The sequence below is a fragment of the Pristiophorus japonicus genome, chromosome 11, assembly GCF_044704955.1.
Source record: "Pristiophorus japonicus isolate sPriJap1 chromosome 11, sPriJap1.hap1, whole genome shotgun sequence".
NCBI classification, from domain to species: domain Eukaryota; kingdom Metazoa; phylum Chordata; class Chondrichthyes; family Pristiophoridae; genus Pristiophorus; species Pristiophorus japonicus.
This window is the reverse complement of record NC_091987.1, coordinates 71443006-71465579: the sequence shown is the minus strand read 5'-3', so window position 1 is coordinate 71465579 and position 22574 is coordinate 71443006. Positions and strand designations below refer to the sequence as shown.

Below are 22574 nucleotides of genomic sequence, written 5' to 3'. Positions count from 1 at the left end.
GATTCCATCATTTTACCCACTACTGAGGTCAGGCTGACCGGTCTATAATTCCCTGCTTTCTCTCTCCCTCCTTTTTTAAAAAGTGGGGTTACATTGGCTACCCTCCACTCGATAGGAACTGATCCAGAGTCAATGGAATGTTGGAAAATGACTGTCAATGCATCCGCTATTTCCAAGGCCACCTCCTTAAGTACTCTGGGATGCAGTCCATCAGGCCCTGGGGATTTATCGGCCTTCAATCCCATCAATTTCCCCAACACAATTTCCCGACTAATAAGGATTTCCCTCAGTTCCTCCTCCTTAATAGACCCTCTGACCACTTTTATATCCGGAAGGTTGTTTGTGTCCTCCTTAGTGAATACTGAACCAAAGTACTTGTTCAATTGGTCTGCCATTTCTTTGTTCCCCGTTATGACTTCCCCTGATTCTGACTGCAGGGGACCTACGTTTGACTTTACTAACCTTTTTCTCTTTACATACCTATAGAAACTTTTGCAATCCGCCTTAATGTTCCCTGCAAGCTTCTTCTCGTACTCCATTTTCCCTGCCCTAATCAAACCCTTTGTCCTCCTCTGCTGAGTTCTAAATTTCTCCCAGTCCCCAGGTTCGCTGCTATTTCTGGCCAATTTGTATGCCATTTCCTTGGCTTTAATACTATCCCTGATTTCCCTAGATAGCCACGGTTGAGCCACCTTCCCTTTTTTATTTTTACGCCAGACAGGAATGTACAATTGTTGTAATTCATCCATGCGGTCTCTAAATGTCTGCCATTGCCCATCCACAGTCAACCCCTTAAGTATCATTAGCCAATCTATCTTAGCCAATTCATGCCTCATACCTTCAAAGTTACCCTTCTTTAAGTTCTGGACCATGGTCTCTGAATTAACTGTTTCATTCTCCATCCTAATGCAGAATTCCACCATATTATGGTCACTCTTCCCCAAGGGGCCTCACACAATGAGATTGCTAATTAATCCTCTCTCATTACACAACACCCAGTCTAAGATGGCTTTTATGATTTTACATCACTCCAACCCCTGTTGCTCCAATTATTGAACTATTTAAAAAAGGTCCTTGCAGATTTTTTAAGTGCTGCAGAATTAATCCCAATCAATCTGGATGTCGAAGTTGACTGGTCTCCTGAAGCTGCTGAAATGAGGCTAATTAAGGCAGCAAGAATCCAGGTTGTAATATGGACTGGTTGTAGAAGTACTGAAACCATTTACTGTACCATCCTGTCACAGCTCGACATTAATCTTGTCTCTGTACTTGACAGTTTAAATAATAAAAAGCCTGAGCATCGAGAAATAAAACAATTCGTTTATTTCCCCCCTCCCAATTCTGGCTAATGTTAATAATGGGGGGGGGGGGGGGGGAAAGAGAGATCACATGCGAAATAACCAACATCTCACTAGCAAGCAAGCTGCCATCAAACATACACAAGGCCAGAACTAACCAATTTAAAGCATCTTTGGTGTAAATCAGATACATTTGCCACCCAAGAAGCTGAATGTCTGTAGCTGGAGAGTGTGAAAGTCTGTTCAATTCTGGCAGTATCGGCTTTTCAGATGGGATGCTAACCACTTGAGAGGCTGGAGTCATCAGCAAATGGATACCATCACTCATATTTGCTGGGGCCCAGAGAGCAGCTTTTTAAAATGCTAGAGAAGGTGCACTCTGGCAATGTCAACCTACTATTCTAACTTCACAGTGGACATCAAGAGTGGGAATCTTTACTAAAGTCTGGATAAATGCAACTGAAAGTCATGCAGATAGGTGGATTTGAAGAAGATGGCCTATTTCAGTGTACTTCAGCAATGAGCCACATGTGGCTAATTTGGAGTAGAGATGTGACTAATTGCCTCACTGATTAGTAAATTAAAAAATGAATAATTGACACTGTTGTTGGACATGTGATCTCAATACTCATTCGTATGATGTATGCATGTGTTGTTTAACCTTCTTATGCATTTGTTGGAAAGTAGAGTTTGCAAGTGCTTTTTTGATCATTGAGTGCTTTAACTCCTTGGTTGGTAGATGTTTGTTAAGTAAATTGCAGGTTTCTAAAATGGTGTTGCTTGTGGCTAGTCAGCAAGTTATTTGAACAGCACTGGCCTATTTCATGCCAAGGTCTTCTCCCTCCAATATTAAAGAGATGTGACTGGGCTATCACTCCTCTAAAATGACTACGGTGAGAGCAACCTTTGTTACCAGTGTAAGATCTCCATGCTTTTGCCATGAGCTGTTCCTCAACATTTCCTATCAATCTAAATATTACACAGACATTAACAGACTGGAGAACCAATGTGCAGAACAGTGTCCAGGTACGTGCCTAAGAATACCATCCCTTATTTGCAGAATTTCAAACTAAACTCTTTCTCCATTATTTCTAGAAATGTTTTATAGGGGGCCATAATCTGCTGCAGCAGGGCAATGTCCGAGGTCCACAGTTAGCTAGACTTGCTCGTGCCTGTTTAATCGTGGTGATATTTTGCACCGCAAGTTGCTGAAAGTACGAGCTGATAATGAGGCTGAGGGGGAAACAGTAACAAGCAGACAATACTAACTTGTAATAAAAACAAGAAATGCACAGCAGGTCTGTCTGGAAAGGTAGGTTAACATTTTGGCCCAAAATTTGTGACAAAGGTTCACACCCAGAACGCTAACTTACCCTTTTCTTTCCAAGTGCTAACAGACCTGTTATGTATTTCCAGCATTTCCTGTTTTTATATTTCAGCACGGGCATCTCTGCAGATCAGATTTCTGACCTGTACCATTTCTGGATTCCTCTTTGGAGCCAATCCTGGATGCATCTATTGTATAATGTACATCAACAAAGAGAGCTCACTGGTGCAAGATGAGACTTGAAATGGCAGGTCAATCTAGAGGAAGGGAAATGAATAACACACAGCTTCTAAAAGGCAAGAGAACTTTACCTCATTTTTGGTATCATATTGATGGATTGGTGGTGGGAAAACTACTTTATATTGAAAGTCCTCCCCACACAAGACTTTTCTGCTTTGAAGAAACTAAGGTAGATACACAAGAGGTGTGACTGAAGTACTTCTGGTGCAGATTAGATACTGGGGTCGTATTAGGAGATTTGAAAACGGTAAATGTTGTTCCAATCTTTAAAATGAGGTTCCGGTGTAAAGTCGATCGGCCGAATCGCGTCCTTCTGTACTGTATTATTCTATTATTCTAAGTGTGACCCTGGGAATGACAGGCCTGCAAGTTTCATTTCTAGAGTAGAAATAAAAATGGAATATATTATAAGGGAAGCAATTTAACTAAATTTAGAAAGTGAAGAGGAAATAAGTTCAACCCAACATGAGTTTACAAATCCAAGGTCATGGCTAACAAATTTCTAATTGGACAGCTGCAGCCACATCAGCAAAAGAAAGAAAGACTTACATTTATATAGCACCTTTCACGATCGCCGGACATCTCAAAGCGCCTTACAGCCAATGAAGTACTTTTTGAAGTGTAGTCACTGTTGTAATGTGGGAAATGCGGCAGCCAATTTGCGCACAAGCAAGCTCCCACAAACAGCAATGTGATAATGACTAGATAATCTGTTTTTGTTATGTTGATTGAGGGAATTGGCCAGGACACCAGGAATAATTCCCCTGCTCTTCTCCAAAATAGTGCCATGGGATCCTTTAACCCCAGTTGAGAGAGCAGACGGAACCTTGGTTTAACATCTCATCCAAAAGACGGCACCTCTGACAGTGCAGCACTCCCTCAGCACTGCACTGGAGTGTCAGCATAGATTTTTGTACTCCCCCTGGAGTGGGACTTGAACCCACAACCTTCTGACATAGTACCACAGGGATTAGTCCCATTCACAATATGACAAGAGGTAGATATACATGGACATGTATTTATAAATAAGCCTACTGATTTTATGGTTAAACCTGATAATTAAGCTCTCAAAGTTGAATTAAGGTAAAACTGGTAAGAGTCGGCAATATCAACATTGGCTTAATGCAGTCCTGGTGTAAAGAGTACAGCCAGTTCCCAGCTTGTTGTAAGAACCACTCTGCCTTTCCCTCCATGCATGCTGTGGTGTGGCGGCATTGATGTAGAGCACCTCTTCAGTCAGCCGAGAGAAGTTGAGGATGCTGCTATTAATACAGGTAAATTTATGTTCCTGCAATGCCAATCAACCTGTCGAGCCCAGAAAAGGAACAATTGAAACTATGAAGTCTCATTCCTGCAGGTAGTAAATTGTTTTTATAGATTTTAAAAATTTTTAATGTTTAAATATTTTTTAATTTCTCCTTCCTGGCTTTTTTCTCTCTTAATCCAATCTTTCTTTCACTCTCTTTCTGCACCTAATTTGACACAAATTCACTGTATTTCCTTTTCCTTTGTTTATTTCTCTATCCTTACATTTAATTGGTTAAGGAGATAGACTGTTGGGGTAATCATTCACCAAAGTCCCAGATGCCCCACTCTGCTCCCTGCGCTCACACTTCCAGCAATTTGTGGCACAAACAATTTGAGCTGAAGGGTCAGGGAAAAAGCTGCAAGATACCCCACTCCAGCAAATTCTAGGCCATTATTTATTTACGATATTTTATTTGCCCCTTCCAAAATGAATTCGCTGATTAATTTTCTGATCAGTAGCACACCGTTTTATTTTTGACCTGATTTGTTTACCTGATTTCATGAAAAAAAGCGAGCCAAATTAAAAGTAATCTTTATTTTTATTAGTTCCAAAACCAGTTCAGCAAACTTCTGCAAGTGTAGTAAACAGTTTGCTACTGAAGCAACCTGTCCAATAAACCCTAGCCTCCATATAAATGCTTCCATCCACAAGCACTGCCACCTCCTCAACCTTGCATGAGGCGGACTCTCTTCCAGCTTTCTGTACTTGACAAAAGGCAATCTTTGACCACTTCACTCTTTCCACAATAACCTGCCTCCAAACGCTGCAACCATCTTATCCTGCCCTGGAACAAAAAACAATCCTCTCCAATTCCCTCTTATATAGGAACAAAAAAAAAGTAAATGGACATTAATAGGATTTGAGGCACTTCTCAAAATAAGGACCACTTATTTCGCCCGAAACGTGCGTCCAACTTCTAAGTGCAGCAAGAGACAATCATTTGGCCCACTGCAATTATAGAATGGAACAGAATTTCATCACTCCAGTGCCAGAGAATAGATTACATTTAATTGACGCAATTAACTCAGTAGTTTGCTAATCCCAAATTCAGGTTGTGAGCAGCCAAAAACATATTTTAAATGATCTATCAGGAGGCTTATAATAGGAATCAATAGCCAAAGTGTTAAAAAGCTAACTTTGAAACTGCATCAGTTCCATTCCCATTAATGAATAGGCATTCTTCAGCATCAGTTTCTCATTTATTGAAATAATTTTTTTCTAAATCTTAGTCGAGAGCACATTTTTCCCCTTTCAAACTGAATTTCATGCAATTTGTGAAGGATAAAGTGGTGCAATTATTGCACTTACAATCTTAAAGTATGCCTTAAATAATGCCATATTGTTCATTTTATACATAGTACAAGACTTTTCTCCCATTATTATGTCAGAACACTTGGGACTGCCCTCCTTGTGTTTCTAATATTACATGGAGCTACAGTTCATGGTTTGACCCTGCGTTGCTTCATGATTCAACCTTCTAAATTTTTTTTTTTTTAAAAAGGGGAGGGGGGAAATAAGTGCTTTGAAATAAAACATTGAGTACAGAAAAATGGACCCACAATTCCAGTCAGCAGAAAAAAATATAGGAGGGAAAACAGACGTGTTTGAGGTTATGAATTTTCACCATTTCCAAGCACTGTGGTAATGGCCTAATGTAAGGGATGGGGTTTTGTAAAATCTGTACTATGGCAGTAAAGCACTTCTGCGTGTCTTTTGGATGTGAAGAATACTTTAACAATGTTAGTTGTTGTTGTAGCAGTAGAGATTGTGTAGTATGAGCAAGGTCAAAATACAAAAAAGTACTTACCGTGGTGCATCATATCTCTTCACCCTATTGCATGTATAATACTTGTGTAACATGGTAATTCAAAGGCTATAGCGAACCTTCTATCAACAGGTGACTAACAGACCCCCTTCCATTGCCTGTTTCTCTCATCGTGGATGCTGCCTGGCCTACTGAGTGTTTCCAGCATTTTGTTTTTGTTCCCCTTCACCATTGTCTCATTGTCTGTATGTGTTCGGATATACTCAATATGGCACAAGAGCCCAGATATGATGAAACCCATATTTTAACTGAAGTCAGAATGATCTGAAAACATAATTTTGGTATCAAAAGATTTTACCTGATGTCATCCACATCAATGAGACCATCTCACCTCTCTTTTAAGAACCACTACAAAAACTTTTTGCACTTTCCTTACCAAAATCTCCTCCCTTCTAGCTTCCCTTACATTTTACATTGTCTTTTTATCGTTGGGACTTCACTTTCCACACAGTCATCCTGCTCTGTTAACCTGTTCTCCCTCGACCCTAGCCTCCACATACACACCTCCATCCACAAGCACTGCCACCTCCTCAACCTTGAGGCCTCACAGCTTTCAGTATTGACAAAACCCAATCTTCACTTCATTCCACAAAAACCTGGCTCCAAACTTCCCAACCATCCTGGAACAGAAAAAAAATAATCCTCTCCAATTCCCTCTTACATAGGAGCAACAAAAATAGACAAAACATTGAGAGCTATCTGGCCTGGCTTACCAGCACTATTGATACCTCCACTGATCTACTTCAGAATAGCCTTGAGTTTCCTTTAATGCCCTTCTTCCCACCAGGTCCCAGGCAGTTTCCAAACTATCTGTCCCCACGGTACACCACCAGATATGGCTCAAACATCAGTTTGCCGCTGCTCCTGAAAAATTACTACAATTTCTAGATCTTTCTGGAAGGCAAAAATGCTCTCGCTTCTTTTCTTCATCACAAGCATCTTCAAACCACACCTTGGACACCAAATCTGAGCAGTTTACAGACTTGTTTTGTCTCCAAAAAGACAGCTTTTATATCCCCCGCTCCGTTCCACCACCAAGCCATCTTCCCACTGTCCTTTCTCTATGCAGTTTCTCTCACATTTCTAACTCGGACTTTGGAAAATGCATCTCCTTTGTGTAACCCACTACTTGCTTCCTCCAATCCATTTTGTCTCAGTTACGATTATTCAGATTTCTCTTTCTAGGCCCAAGCTCAAAAGCTAAACTCTGTCTATCCACTGGTACTGACTGTACCGCTTTGAAGACGTCCATTACCTCTCCCCTCAAAAGCTCACTCTCAACTCCTTTACTTTTTCTGACCCAGTCTTTCTTGCCAAGGTAACCACCCAACTCTGCACTTAGTTCATCGATCACTCCATGTTCAAATCCCTCCAATCTGGTTTCCAACCCACCCTTAAATAGTCCTGGAAAACATTAACCAATAACATCTTGGGTGACTGGGGCTGTGGCGTACTGTCACTCTTTATCTTGCTTGATCTATCTGCCATTTTGGATATTTGGAAGTATTCAATCATGTCTTCTCCATGGTCTCTCCTCTGTGGTCTATTTAATGGCACAATACTATAGTGCCTTGTTTCCATTTCTCTCATTCCCAAAATAACCACATCACCTCCTTGAATCATTTCTTCTCCTGTGCCATTGCTCCATCTTCAGTACCCCTCCTATTCAACATCTGGGACACAAATTATTTCTGCTATCTCATGTTTTTATTGGGTCAGATTAATCCTGCAGGTCCTCACTCTACTTTTTCCACACACAATTTATGAAGTCCCAATTTGTTTTTTTAATACCTTCACATCTGCATTATTACTCCATATTAGCCACAAACCAAGCTCAGTGGTTTACCAAAATAAAGAGAGTCACCATTTGCTTGAGGCAAAAGTATTTTTAAATGATACCAATTACTTTCTCAAGACTTAAATAATTGTTAGGCTGTCCATTTATTACACTCTGAACTGCAAGAGGTCGTGGCTTTATAGGGATGACTGATACTAAAGCATTCTGAGTTTAGCACTTTACATGGACAAAATAATTTAACAGAAGGAAAACAAAATGTTGGATGGATGCAAGTACTTTGAATGTTACATACTTACTTTCACCTCTCTTTCGCGGGGCTGATGGGGGAAAAAAAAAATCACGTTAAGAACTTGGCTTCACTCTACAAGTACTCCATTGTTGTGTGAAATAATGCAGCAGAACTGCAATGACACCTCTATGTTATACCACTGGCACATATGCTCAGTCAGTCTACAGACAATCTTTTTTTTAAAAAAGATTGCCTGCTACAAATAAAAGGATAGCCTGCAAACTATATGAACAAAGTCCACACTCCTGGATGTACATTTTTTGCAATTCATGAGGAAAATCCCCACAAGCTTCATGGCTGGTGAGTTGTAAGGGATTCCTTGTTCGTGGGACGTACGATACAGTCAGTGGCTCCCCTATTGTGTGTCCTCAAAAAAAAAAAGAATCTGTTCCACATATGGTTTCCGAAAGCTAAAGTGAAGCAATTATCACCAGCCTAGCATATTACAAGTAAACACACACATTCTTTCAATCTTAAGTCAAATTTACCCATAAATTACTACAAGCTCTGGTAAAGTTGAAAAGCATGGTAATTTTATGGGTAGGTTTTATTCAGTGTGTTACGGTGTTGGGGAGACGCATCTAAATTTCTTATTTTATTTTAAGCTCTAGTTGTAATTAAAATGTTCACAAATATTTCTGGGAAAGTAGGGAGGGAGGGAAAAGGGCCTCTTTGGAATCATTTTGGCAACCAAAAGAGCAAAAAGACAAGAGAGCGATGAGAAAGAATAAAACACAAAAGGAAAGTGACAGAAAAAGAAAATAAAAAGTCATTACAGAGTCAAAAGGAGCAAAAGGCCCAGAGAGAAGACATACGTAGACTATGACTGGAAATACTATCGGCACAAAGTTTGAGCTGTTCTGATCTAATTACAGTGTTTAGTCAGAGTACAGTCCAATACTCAAAACGTGTATATATAGTGGAATAAGAAAATGATTGTCAATAGTGGCTAGTTAACAGCAGCATCCTGCTGTGAATGAAAACCTACACTGTGTACATTTTCCAATACTTAAAAAGTGTAAATGTTTAAAAATAACATGATTCCATATTCAAACCCAATTATTAGTATGAACAACTATATGTCCCATTAAGATGTCTAGTCAATTTTTGAAAGCAATAAATATTGGAATATTCTTTTACTATGGAAAGCAATTCATTCCAATCACGGGTTGTAGGAAACAGAAAGCTCTTTTTTCCTCTTAATACAAGACAGATGAGAAGGTTTATTCATTCTGGCTCTAGTATTTATTCAACCTGTTATTGCAGGGTTTTTAACCAGTCTTGAGCAAGACAAGAGCTGGGACCATATCTGTCTACTTAGTACAGATTTCTACAGTGGAGTTTAACTCTGTTCAAGGACAGGCAATTACATCATTTGGATTTAAGGAAAGATGACTAGAAACATTGCATTAAAAATGTTGGTAATGCTTCTGTAAAGTTTTCCGACCGAAGGTCAAGCTGACGGACGTCCTACGCAGAGACAAAATACATAAAATCTGGCTTTACATAAAACTTAAATGCATAGAACCAAGATGATGTGGCAAGTTCCATGTAGGGCTACAAGAGTGAAGCTCAAGTGTCTTGGGTCACAGACATCTTTTGAGCCTGAGATTATGGAATACGCCAGTATATGGCCATATAATGGCTTTGCCTCAATTTGTGGGGAAGTACAGGCATTGCATTTAGTAATTTTCACAATTACTTGTGCATTTCCCATAGTGTTGCTTACAGAATAATTTAAAAGAATATACAAGTTGAGGACATAAAGGGGGAAGATGATTGCACATATTCAAAATATGTGCAGAGTAGTGATTGTGGAGGGCCTAATCAATCAAAGATCAAAGGGTAAAGGCAGATCTTTTTTTAAAAAAAAGGTTGGCGAGATTCTCCCTTTTCTTCCTTGACCCTGCATCTTTCTCCCCTCCCCCAACTTTACTCAATTTTGCAGGTTTTTGTCTTTGGTTTCCTTTTTTCCCCCTCCCTCCTTTCACTTTTTTCTTAGTCCCCCTTTAATATTTGGCCTATCCAGAATGCACAGGGCTGGGAAAACATTGTAACTGCAAATTATGCTGACTGCAAATTACAGGTCACTGTGATCTAAAGTTGAGCTCAAGAATAGAACAGGAGACAATCGCGATTGTGAAAGAGTTGTTGGACATACTGGATGATGGGATAGGTTTATAGTCAAGGTGTGAGATTATTGCCCCCCACCCGCTAAAATTACAATTTTTGCACACGTTATAGGTTAACTTTTGCTGGTATACAATGTAATATGTGGAGATCCATCATGGCCTCTCAAAGGCCTTCCAGGGATACAATTGGTTCCTTTTTTTTTAAATGCAATTATTTTTGTTTGGTTGCTTTAATGCGAAAATTTAATTTGAGCCAATCAGCACTCTTTGCATTTTATGGATACTGTGGACTTGTGCCAAATGCAAATCTTTTAGTTATATTCTCCTTTGACTATTGTGCTGGTTGTCCTGCTGACTGGCACATTCATCCTTAAAAGTATTTTCTAATGAAGTAATTGAAATCTCCCTCTTTTGCTTATCCTTCAATCCCATTACATGTTGGTCTTCTCCACTGAGAAAGAGTAAGAAAACAACCAACATGTTTCAGCAATCCAGCCTCAGAAATACAACACAGCCAATGATTTCAATGGAGACCACAGCCAAATGTTGCATTACTTTAAGAATTTTCACATAAATTAGTCGTCATTAAGAAAATGCTGGATTTCAGGGGGTACTAGTATATTTGACAGTAAGATAATTATGTAGCTTTGCTTAACAGTAAAATTATAACCGTATACTCTATTTTAAAAGAACAAACTTACATTTATATAGCACCTTTCACACCTTCAAGACATTTCAAAATGATTCATGGCCGATTAATTACTTTTGAAGTATAATCATTGCTGTTATGTAGACAACTGTCAATAGACACACAAATTCCACAAACAGCAATTCGATAAATTAAATTGATCTTGTGTTGGTGGTGTTGGCTATCTCTGTAATTTCCTCTAACCCCACAACCCCCCCCCCCCCCTACAGATGTCTGCGCTCCTCTAATTCTGTCCTCATGAGCATCCCTGATTATAAATCGCTCAACCATCGGTGGCCATGCCTTTTGTTGCCTGGGCCTTAAGCTCTGGAATTCTCATCCTAAATCTCTACGCCTCTCTTTCCTCCTTCAAGACGCTCCTTAAAACCTACCTCTTTGACCAAGCTTTTGGTCATCTGCCCTAATTTCTCCTTATGTGACTCGGTGTCAATTTATTTATCTCATAATGCTCCTGTGAAACACCTTGGGATGTTTCACTATATTAAAGGCGCTATATAAATACAAGTTGTTGTTGGTTGAAGGGTAAATGTTGCTTTTCTTTGAATAGTGCCATGGGCATTTTTATGTCCACCTAAACAGGCATACATAGCCATGGTTTGGTATCTAATCGGAAAGACTGCACCTCCAACAATGCAGTACTGCTCTAGTGCCGGCCTAGCTTATAAACTGAAAACTTTACAGTGGAGCTTGAACCCAAGACCATCTGACTCAGATGAGAGTGTGCTGCCACTGAGCCAAGCTAATACATGGAACATTTTAACATTATACACACTGCTCTAAAAGAGAATGAGAACAGTGGTAATTGGAGTTAAATTAATATAGTTTTAGCAGTACTGTTAATGCTGAAAGACTATTGCATTATTACGGCAGAAAACTGTCAGAATAATGTAGAGAATAACCAATTCCCTAGTCTGACTGTAAGCCAGTGATCTTACTGAGGTGGTTCTGGTAATAGATACAACATAAACAGCAGCTTAGGTGGTTTGTAACAGTCAAACAGTAAATGCCTCAAATGATATTATCTGGTCACCATTTATAGTCTCCACGATCTCCAAATTATTTTTCCTTAAAAAAAAGAATCCACTTTGTGTGAAACACAGACATTACTACCTGCTAACGAGTGACACAAATGCACATTAAAATATAACAGTGTTTACCCTCCATAAATTTCAGTTCATCCAGAACTCTGTTGCCCATAAATTGTGTTCATCCATAACCCCTGTGCTCACTGACCATTGGCTTGCAGTCCAACACCTTGAATTTAAAATTCTGATCCTGGTGTTCAAATCGCTCCGTGGCCTCGCCCTAAATTATCTCTGCAACCTCCTCCAGCCCTACAACGCTCCAAGATCTCCGCACTCCAAATTATGGCCTCTTGCACATCTCTGATTTCCAGCACACCACGGCCCCGAGTTCTGGCATTCTCTCCCCAAATCTCTCTCCCAAGATGCTCCTTAAAAGCTACAGGCTGGATTTTCCAGTCTTTTGAGCTCCAGGTTTCGCCCCGGAGCGGCATGAAATGGGGCGGCAAGACCTTCTGCATCCTGTCGCGATCCTCGGGTCCAGTTTTGCAGCGGCGCTGGGAAGAGCTGTGCAGATGTGACGCCTCTGGTTGCGACACCGTCCGAGTTTTGACTTGAGCCGGACCCGTACGTGTGCAATTGCGCCTCGCAATGACCGCCCGGGAAACCAGAGCGGTCCAGCCATGCCGACGGTGGTGAGGAAGGTAATGTGCTGTAAAGGTAAGTGCAAGTGTTTGTCCCCCCCCACCCCAAGGCCTCGCTCGAAGCACACGCAGCCCCGCATTTCAGTTCACGAGCTTCCCATCCTTGCGCCACTAAAGTTGTACAACGCCTCCCTTAGCGCAAGGCCCAGATGCCCAAACTTCCTTACTAAAGCGCAAACTATTTCCGGCTGGTAACTTTCCTGCCCCGCCTCCATTTTCACCCCGAAAACAGAAAAGCCTAAAATCCAGCCCGACATCTATGGCCAAACTTTTGGTCACCTGTTCTAATATCTCCCCATGTGGCTGGAGTCAAATTTTGATTGATATTGCTCTTGTGAAGTGCCTTGGGACGTTTTACTACATTAAAAGGTGCTATATAAATGTAAGTTGTTAAGTTGTTGTTGTTAGGATGACCTGAGAGATATGAACGTGTGGCTCAAAGATTGGTGTGGGAGAAATGAGTTTCAATTCATAGGGCACTGGCACCAGTACTAGGATAGGAAGGAGCTGTTCCGTTGAGACGGGCTTCACTTGAACCAGGCTGGGGCCAGTATCTTGGCAAATCGAATAACTAAGGGTGTAGATAGGGCTTTAAACTAAATAGTCGGGGAGGGATCCGATGAGTGGAAATGTAAAAAGAGAAAAGGAGATAATATATTAGCATGGATAGAGGATTGGCTAACTAACAGAAAGCAGAGAGTTGGGATAAATGGGTCATTTTCAGGTTGGTAAATGGGATGCCACACAGGGATCAGTGCTGGAGCCTCAACTATTTACAATTTATATTAAATGACTTGGATGAAGGGACCGAATGTCATGTTGCCAAATATGCTGATGATACAAAGATAGGTGGGAAAGCAAGTTGTGAGGAGGATGCAAAGAATCTACAAAGGGATATAGATAGGCTAAGTGAGTGGGTAAAAATTTGGCAGATGGAGTATGATGTGGGAATAAAAAAGCAAATTATAATTTAAATGGGGAGAGATTACAAAATGTGATGGTACAAAGGAATCTGGGGGTCCTTGTACATGAAACACAAAAAGTTAGCACGCAGGTACAGCAAGTAATTAGGAAGGCAAATGGAATGTTGGCCTTTATTGCAAGGGGGATGAAGTATAAAAGGAAGGAAGTCCTGCTACAACTGTACAGGATGTTGATAAGATGACACCTGGAGTACTGCGTACAGTTTTGGTCTCCGTATGCAAGGAAGGATATACTTGCACTGGAGGCAATTCAAAGAAGGTTCACGAAGTTGATTCCTGAGATGAAGGGGTTATCTTATGAAGAAAGGTTGAGCCTATTTAGGAGACTTGGAGGTGATCTTATTGAAATGTATAAGATTCGGAGGGGGCTTGGCAGAGTGGATGCAGAGAGGATGTTTCCCCTCGTGGGGGAATTTAGAAATAAGGGGCATAGTTTCAGTATAAGGGGTCATCCATTTTAAATTGAAATGAGGAGGAATTTCTTCTCTCAGGGGGTCGTGAATCTTTGGAATTCTCTACCTCAGAGCTGAGGAGGCAGGGTCATTGAATATATTTAAGGTGGAAATAGAGAGATTTTTGAAAGATAAGGGAGTCAAGGGTTATGGGGAGCGGGCGGGGCAGTGGAGTTGAGGCCAGGATCAGATCAGCCATGATCTAACTGAATGGCGGAGCATGCTCTAGGGGCCAAATGGCCTACTCCTGCCCCTATTTCTTATGAGACACTAAACTGTTGAAATTTGCAGCTTCTCCCATCCCTAGAACCCAGGAGGCGAGGGGAAGGGATGCAAAGCTGAGTTTGGTATACAAGCCAAGACTCAGAAGATTTTATGAGGAAAGGAAGAGGGACTATGCACTACCTAGGCTGACCATGAGAGAAACTGCAAATGAATCACATGCATTAATGCTATGGTATTGGATGTCATATTAGGCTAAGATCTGCATCCAACCAAACTAGAACAAAATAGCTCCATTTGATAATCTGGCATGATGATGCAATTGTGGCCTTAGCAGTATTACCCACTACATCACATTGCAGCAAACAACTACAGTTACTTAATAACGCCTCCTCTTTCATCCTGTATTGTTGGCAAAACCACCAGCTGCTTCTTCCCTACTTTGTGCAACTCCCTGCCTAAACCTGTCCATTTCTCCATCTTTAAAAAAACTTCTCACAACCAGTCTTTTTATCCAACCTTTCCATCACCTCATCTAATGCTCATACCGCAGCTCAAAAACCAGCCCTCTATACCATTCATGTTTTTTTTCCCTTCTTGCCCATCCCCCTCCCTCTTCTATTACATTAGGTGCCTTGGGCACAATATATGTGGCTGTATAAATGCAATATAAATCTGGCCGAAGAGCTCCTCCCAGAGTCACAATGCAGATTCTGTCCACTGGGGGGTACATCAGACATGATCTTCACGATGCGACAACTGCAAGAGAAATGCAGGGAACAGCACCAACCCTTGCACATGGCCTTCTTTGACCTTACAAAGGCCTTTGATACTGTTAACCACGAGGGTCTATGGAGCATCCTTCTCCATTTCGGCTGCCTTAAAACTTTGTCACCATCCTCCATCTACTCCACGACGACATGCAAGCCGTGATCCAAACCAACGGATCCACCACAGACCCAATCCACGTCTGGACTGGGTCAAGCAGGGCTGCATCATTGCACCAACACTCTTGACAATCTTCCTTGCTACAATGCTCTCTCTCACTCTCAACAAGCTCCCCGCTGGAGTGGAACTAAACTATAGAACCAGTGGGAATCTGTTCCAACCTTCGTTGCCTCCAGGCTAGATCCAAGACTGTCCCATCCTCTGTCATCAAACTACAGTACGCTGACGACGCTTGCGTCTGCGCACATTCGGAGGCTAAACTCCAAGCCATCGTCATCATCTTCACCGAGGCGGATGAAAGCATGCGCTTTACACTAACATCCATAATACAAAAGTCCTCCACCAACCTGACCCTGCCACACAGCACTGCCCCCCCAGTCATCAAAGTCCACGGTGTGGCCTTGGACAACATAGACCACTTTCCATACCTCGGGAGCCTACTATCAGCAAGGGCAGACATCGACGACGAGGTCCCACTCCGCCTTCAGTGCGCCAGCGCAGCCTTCGGCCACCTGAGGAAGAGTTTGTTCGAAGACCAGGCTCTCAAATCTGGCATCAAGCTTATGGTCTACAGGGCTGTAGTGATACCCACCCTCCTGTATAGAAATATAGAAATTAGGTGCAGGAGTAGGCCATTCCGCCCTTCGAGCCTGCATCACCATTCAATAAGATCATGGCTCAGAGACGTGGACCATGTACAGTAGACACCTCAAATCGCTGGAGAAATACCACCAACGATGTCTCCGTAAGATCCTGCAAATCCCCTGGGAGGATAGACGGACCAATGTCAGTGTTCTCGATCAGGCCAACATCGAAGCACTGACCACACTCGACCAGCTCCGTTGGGCGGGCCACATTGTCCACATGCCCGACACAAGACTCCCAAAGCAAGCGCTCTACTCGGAACTCCTACACGACAAGCGATCCTCAGGTGGGCCGAGGAAACGTTTCAAGGACACCCTCAAAGCCTCCTTGATAAAGTGCAACATCCCCATCGACACCTGGGAATCCCTGGCCAAAGACTGCTTTAAGTGGAGAAGGAGCATCTGGGAGGGTACTGAGCACAGAGTCTTGTTGCCAAGAGCATGCAGAAAACAAGCGCAGGCAGCGGAAGGAGCGTGCGGCAAACCAGATTCACCACCCACCCCTTCCTTCAACCACTGTCTGTCCCACCTGTGACAGAGACTGTAAATTCTGTATTGGACTGTACAGTCACCTGAGAACTCACTTTTAGAGTGGAAGCATGTCTTCCTCGATTTCGAGGGACTGCCTATGATGATGATAAATGCAAGTTGCTGTTGTGGGATCTACAATTCAAGGCAATTGTTTATATCTGAGCACTCTGTGACACCTCTTGAGAGAAACAATAAAATGCTAAGTGAATGACAATTCTTTTTCTCCATGATTGACAAGAAAATTAGCCAGACATAATTGGTTGAAAGGGCTTGCCAAGCTTGATAGCATTAAGAAGTTGAATTAATAGATTCAATTAGAGTGAAACATCCTGAATTAACAACTGACATCAATTCAGCTGTCACACTGGTTGTAATACTCTCAAAAAAATGTTTAGTAACTATTTATACCGAATATTTTATAAAATAGTAGAAAAGACACAAAATTTAACTACAGTTCATTTTGAGGTACTGTTGGGGTGTTACCTTCTAAAAGTACTCATCGCCATTATCATTTAATGTGATAAAGGACGACACTCAATGCTTTTATCTATACACATCCAACAGACCATCAGTTTAATAGTGCAGGCCTCTTATGTTGTATCAGTTACATTTCGTAATATTGGATCCACCTGCAACGGCCTTAAAATGATACACTCACAACGCTAAATCACATCACATTGTTACAAAGGAAAAGAGATGCTGCATCTTCCGTGCACGGAGCAGAGCCAGGCCTGCATCCACTAAACTACCAGTGATAGATTCAGAACAGAAGAGATGTATTTAATCCTTTTATAAACAAACACTTATCTTGCGTCTGTGGTTGCAGACGTGGGTACCAGAGAGAAGAAACTATCTGCAGGGCACTGGCTTTACACACTCAACACAGGCAGGATCATCGTGCACCAGCAAATGGATCCAACCAACCGCGATTTTTAAATGAAAAAAAAAAGCAGTTGGTGAATCCATAGCAGCGCATCAACGACTGAAACAACCCATTAAACTCTTCCCGGGGTGAACGCAGGTCACTCGTCTGGAATCTGGCCGCAGTGACCTCGGGCCCGTGGGCCCGTGGCCCCGCCGGGGAGCAGCGGCCGCGGCTGGTCCGAGGACAGGAGCGCAGCGGCTGGTATTTGACAGCGAGAAGCTTGAACAAGCTGCGCAGCAGCGTCTTAGTACCTTTGGTTTAGGGCTCGCTTCACCGCTGAAGGATTTCATCCCGAGTTTAAACCCTGAAAGTCTTAAAATCCTCCTCGGGACGGGCGCTGCCATCTTGGAGTTAAAGGTGAAAGGTCGCAGCGGGGGCACGTGACGTCATTACGGCGGCTCAGCTGTGTTCCAAACTGTGGTGAACACAATTTTCCAAAGTTTAAAAATTCTCCCACAATATGTTCTCAGGTTCAAGTTACAATTGAAGCCGAGCCAGTGGTAAACTCAAACCAAAGGGCCAGTATCTGGATAAAACCCACAGGCTGAATAATTCCCAGATAATGTTACATCAGTCATTGAAGGTTGGCATGCAGGTACAGCAGGCGGTGAAGAAAGCAAATGGCATGTTGGCCTTCATAGCGAGGGGATTTGAGTACAGGGGCAGGGAGGTGTTACTACAGTTGTACAGGGCATTGGTGAGGCCACACCTGGAGTATTGTGTACAGTTTTGGTCTCCTAACTTGAGGAAGGACGTTCTTGCTATTGAGGGAGTGCAGCGAAGGTTCACCAGACTGATTCACGGGATGGCGGGACTGACATATCGAGAAAGACTGGATCAACTGGCCTTGTATTCACTGGAGTTCAGAAGAATGAGAGGGGATCTCATAGAAACGTTTAAAATTCTGACGGGTTTATACAGGTTAGATGCAGGAAGAATGTTCCCACTGTTGGGGAAGTCCAGAACCAGGGGTCACAGTCTAAGGATAAGGGGTAAGCCATTTAGGACCGAGATGAGGAGAAACTTCTTCACCCAGAGAGTGGTGAACCTGTGGAATTCTTTACCACAGAAAGTTGTTGAGGCCAATTCACTAAATATATTCAAAAAGGAGTTAGATGTAGTCCTTACTACTAGGGGGATCAAGGGGTATGGCGAGAAAGCAGGAATGGGGTACTGAAGTTGCATGTTCAGCCATGAACTCATTGAATGGCGGTGCAGGCTCAAAGGGTCGAATGGCCTACTCCTGCACCTATTTTCTATGTTTAAGGAGCTTAAAAACCTATTGGACGGTATAAGTCTACTGTGCTGTGTACTCCCAGGTGATTTCCCATCCAAATACTGACCAATCCTAAATTTGCTTAGCTTCCAGGTCCAAACCAAATTAAGTATTTTAGAGCACTATGGAAGTTGGCCCTATGTCCCCATGTGGCACAGGGTTGATTAAGCACTTTGATTTTCCAGTACAGATCCAAATGGTTCTAATCAATATTATATTGTGTTGCTTACCCTCTTTACCCTACCATTTTGTTCTCTCTGCCTATCTACCGATGCCTGTGTTCCGATCCCTTCTACTCATACCACTCCTCATTTAAAAGGTTGATGGCAACTGTAATAGAGATCCCCCTAGTGGACTGTTGCTCCACCTAGTGGACTACTGTGGTAATGCAACTAACGATGTAAATAATAAAAGGGTCATGTGGTAAAGTCACAAGATGACAATTTTCTGTGTAAAGAGCCATCATGTGTATGTGTTTGTTAGTGATGTCATAAGAATCTATCACATTGGTGAACGAGGATAGGATAATTGGATTCCCTAGCTGAAATTTTTGTTGGTAGATAATCCAGCCAACCGACAAAGAGACTTTGAGAAATTCTTTGTTTTGCAGAACAGCTAAAAATCCAAGGTAAATTACAAGCACACTTGGCTGAACTGAAGAGACCAGATGACCACACCTATGGGAACAATAGGGCGCTTGGGTGAGTTCCTTCACAACTGAGAGACTTTCGGAGCATATATGGAGCAGCTAGAAATGTTTTTTACCGTGAATGATATTGTCGAAGTCCCCGATGATGAAAACCGTAACCGGGTAGTTTTAGAAAGGAAACGGGCTATTTACTGAAGTAGGCCCTGAGGTGTATGAAACCTTGAAAAATTTGCTTGTTCCCATTAAGAGCACACCACTGACAGAGATTCTAACAGCACTACAGTCCTGAACCTCTTGAAATTGCTGAAAGTTAGCGTTTTGGTAAACAAAATCAATTAACTGACGAGAGTATCAGTGAGTACATTGTAGCTTTAAAAAAAACAAACCATTCACGGTCATTTCGGAAAATTTCAGGACCGAGCATTGAGTGACCGCTTTGTTTGTGGGATGAAAAATGAAGCAATCAGAAGAACATTTTTGACAATCCCTAACTTGACTTTTGATTTCGCTTGTCAGACAGCAATGTCGATGGATATGGCCGAACAATATTCCCAAGAATTTCGCACCATTTCCAGTCATTAGACAATCGAGGTGACTTGCCTGCAGGTTGAAAGTAAAAGGCAGTTGGGCCCCAAGGCCTCAGCAACTGACCAAGGTAACAGCGCATTGGTGTCGTGCTATCGATGTCTGGGACAACACATTGCTCAAAGCTGTCCTTATGTGAAGGCAGATTGCTTTTTCTGCAAAAAAACTGGGCATCTTGCGAAGGCAGGCCGACTGAAGAATAAACCGATGTTCAATGCTAGAAGTAGAAATTGCCAGACAGTACATAGCATTGAAGAGAAGCAATGGGACGAGGAGGTTCTGGAGATACACGTCATCAGGAGCATGAAGGTATCTAACAGCAATTCACGATGTGTCATCATCTAAGTAAACGTTGCAGGAACCAGGATGCCCATGGAAATCGACACTGGTGCATTCGTGAGCACAGTACCGGAATCGCTATATCTCAAAAAGCTGTGTGATTTTCCACTGAAGAAATCGAAGATAGAGCTGCAAGGCTACTCAGGAGAAGAAATCCCTGTTGTAGGATGTTTCACTGTACCAGTAAAATACAAGGATCAATTTCAGAGCTTGCCTTTCAGAGTACTGGCAGGACACAAACCTGCCTTGATGGGTAGAAATTGGTTGGGATCACTGAAGCTGGATTGGATTGAAATTTTTCGTGTTGAAACGAGATTTGCATTGAAAGATGATGTCATCAAGCAGTATCTGAAGGTGTTCTGCGAAACAGCCAGCCTGATCCAAGACTTCAAGGTGAGAGTCAGAGTGCAAAATGACACAAGGCCAGTTTACTGCAAGCCACGTCCCGTACCATATGCACTCGAGGAGAAAGTTGAGCAAGAACTCAAAAAACTAGAAACTGAGAACATTATCTCTAAGGTAGATCTAAGTAATTGGACCACACCCATTGTTGTTGTACCTAAGTCAGAAGGTAAGGTAAGGTTATGTGGTGATTATAAAGTAACCAGGTTCTAAAAGGTAATCTACCCAATACATTGCCAAATGTAGAAGATTTGTTCATAATGCTGACAGGTGGCCATATCTTCTCAAAGTTAGATGTGACAAATGCCTGCTTATAACTTGAGTTCGATGAGGAGTCCAAGTCATGCTTAACTATAAATACTCATCTAGGCCTAAATAAATGCAATAGGCTACCATTTGGAGTGTTTTCTGCCCCCGCCATATTCCAACGGATGATGAACCAGATTCTGCAAGGCATTGAAGGGGTAATATGTTATTTAGATTACACACTCATTTCAACACTAAACAGGCAAATCCATAACAGCGTTTTGAATGAAGTGTTTAAACGGTTAGAGAAGCACAGAGTACGAGTGTCTGCTTGCAACTGTGAGTTATTTCAAAACTCAGTGGAGTACTCAGGGCACAGAGTTGGCAAAGATGGTTTACATCCAACCAAGGGAAAGCTGGATGCAATCAGAAATGCACCCACGCCCGAGAATGTCACTGAACTTCGATCATTTTTGGGTCTTTTCAACGATTATGGGAAGTTCCTATCAAATTTGACTGCAGTATTATATCCACTGAATGAGCTGTTGATAAAACAGGTCCATTGGAAGTGGTCAGAAGAATGCGACACAGCATTCAAAGAGTGTAAAAGCCAGTTGGTAGAGAGTACTATGTTAGTTCACTATGACGTATCTAAGGAGATCAAGCTAACATGTGATGCCTCTCCGTATGGAGTTGGGGCAGTGATCTCTCATGTATTGCATAGTGGGGAGGAGAGACCAATTGCTTTTGCTTCACGCACTCTCAGTGCCAGTGAGCATAATTATGCGCAGATCAAAAGAGAAGATTTGGCATTGATTTTTGGGGTCAAGACGTTCCACAAATACTGGTATGGTCGTAAGTTTACCATCGTTACTGACCATAAGCCCCTGACAGCAATCCTCCATTCAAAGTCCCCAATTCCAACCTTAGCTGCAGCCCAAATGATGTTGTTTAAATTCCAAATGTAGATCAAGGGTTGTCCTTGGAGAAAAGCTCTCCTCAGGCTCAGCCGAGAATGAGTCTAAGTTTGAATGAGTCTAAGTTCGAAAAAGAAAACCAGTGGTTAAGTTTGATTTGTAAATGTGAAAAAATAAGTCCGTGGGCTAGACTCTCCACTTTTGTTGCATGCTTAACGCCCACTTAACGCTCATTTTGCCACTGAAATAACGGCCATATATCGCCCATTTTGGCACAAAATGGAAACTGGCGGGCATTTTTCGGAAACTTATCGGCGAGCGTTACTTTCCCCATGTTTTTAACGCTGAGAAAAAATATTACCGGCCGCCCACTTTTTTGGGGCGGAATCAGCAGAATGAGCGAATTCAACGCCCATAATATCGCCCAGCATTACTTTCCGCACGGAATTAACGCAGAGATATGGCTCGCCCAAAAAACTGCCCACAAAAAGTGGAACTAACCAGAATGAATCACAGCGTTATGGACGCCATGTTATAGATCACATGTCGCGTCCTTTAAAAGGCTGCTATGTTTCAACTTTGGCAGAGTTCGGTTGTACTCTGCAGATCATTGGAGTTGATGTGAACATCTGTAAAAACATCTTGACCATACCGTGACCAATTGGAATTGAAGGAGTGTCTTCGTTGGGACATTCCTTGTTTGTGAGCAATCGGTGGAAACAGAGAGCTACTGCAATGGGGCCTGTCCTTTCTCACCCTCTCTTGATGACCAAATACATGCAACAGACTCGACATCGCCGAA

At 42.1% G+C, this 22574-nt stretch overlaps 1 protein-coding gene across 6 annotated transcripts in view; it reads right to left on the bottom strand.

Moving 5' to 3' along the window:
- wars2 (tryptophanyl tRNA synthetase 2, mitochondrial) overlaps nt 1–17703 on the bottom strand; it is a 74180-nt gene extending 56477 nt beyond the window's left edge. Inside the window, exons 1-2 of one of the 6 annotated variants that reach the window (XM_070893515.1) lie at nt 17610–17703; nt 8094–8114 (exon numbers count right to left, since the gene is read on the bottom strand). In XM_070893515.1, coding sequence (XP_070749616.1) covers nt 8094–8114; nt 17610–17702 — 114 coding nt within the window. In that variant the 5' untranslated portion in view covers nt 17703. Of the gene's footprint in view, nt 1–8093; nt 8115–12160; nt 12536–17609 lie in introns of those variants that run through there. The other 5 variants (XM_070893519.1, XM_070893518.1, XM_070893516.1 and 2 more) reach the window with 5 other exon arrangements.
- Between the last annotated feature and the right edge of the window lie 4871 nt (nt 17704–22574).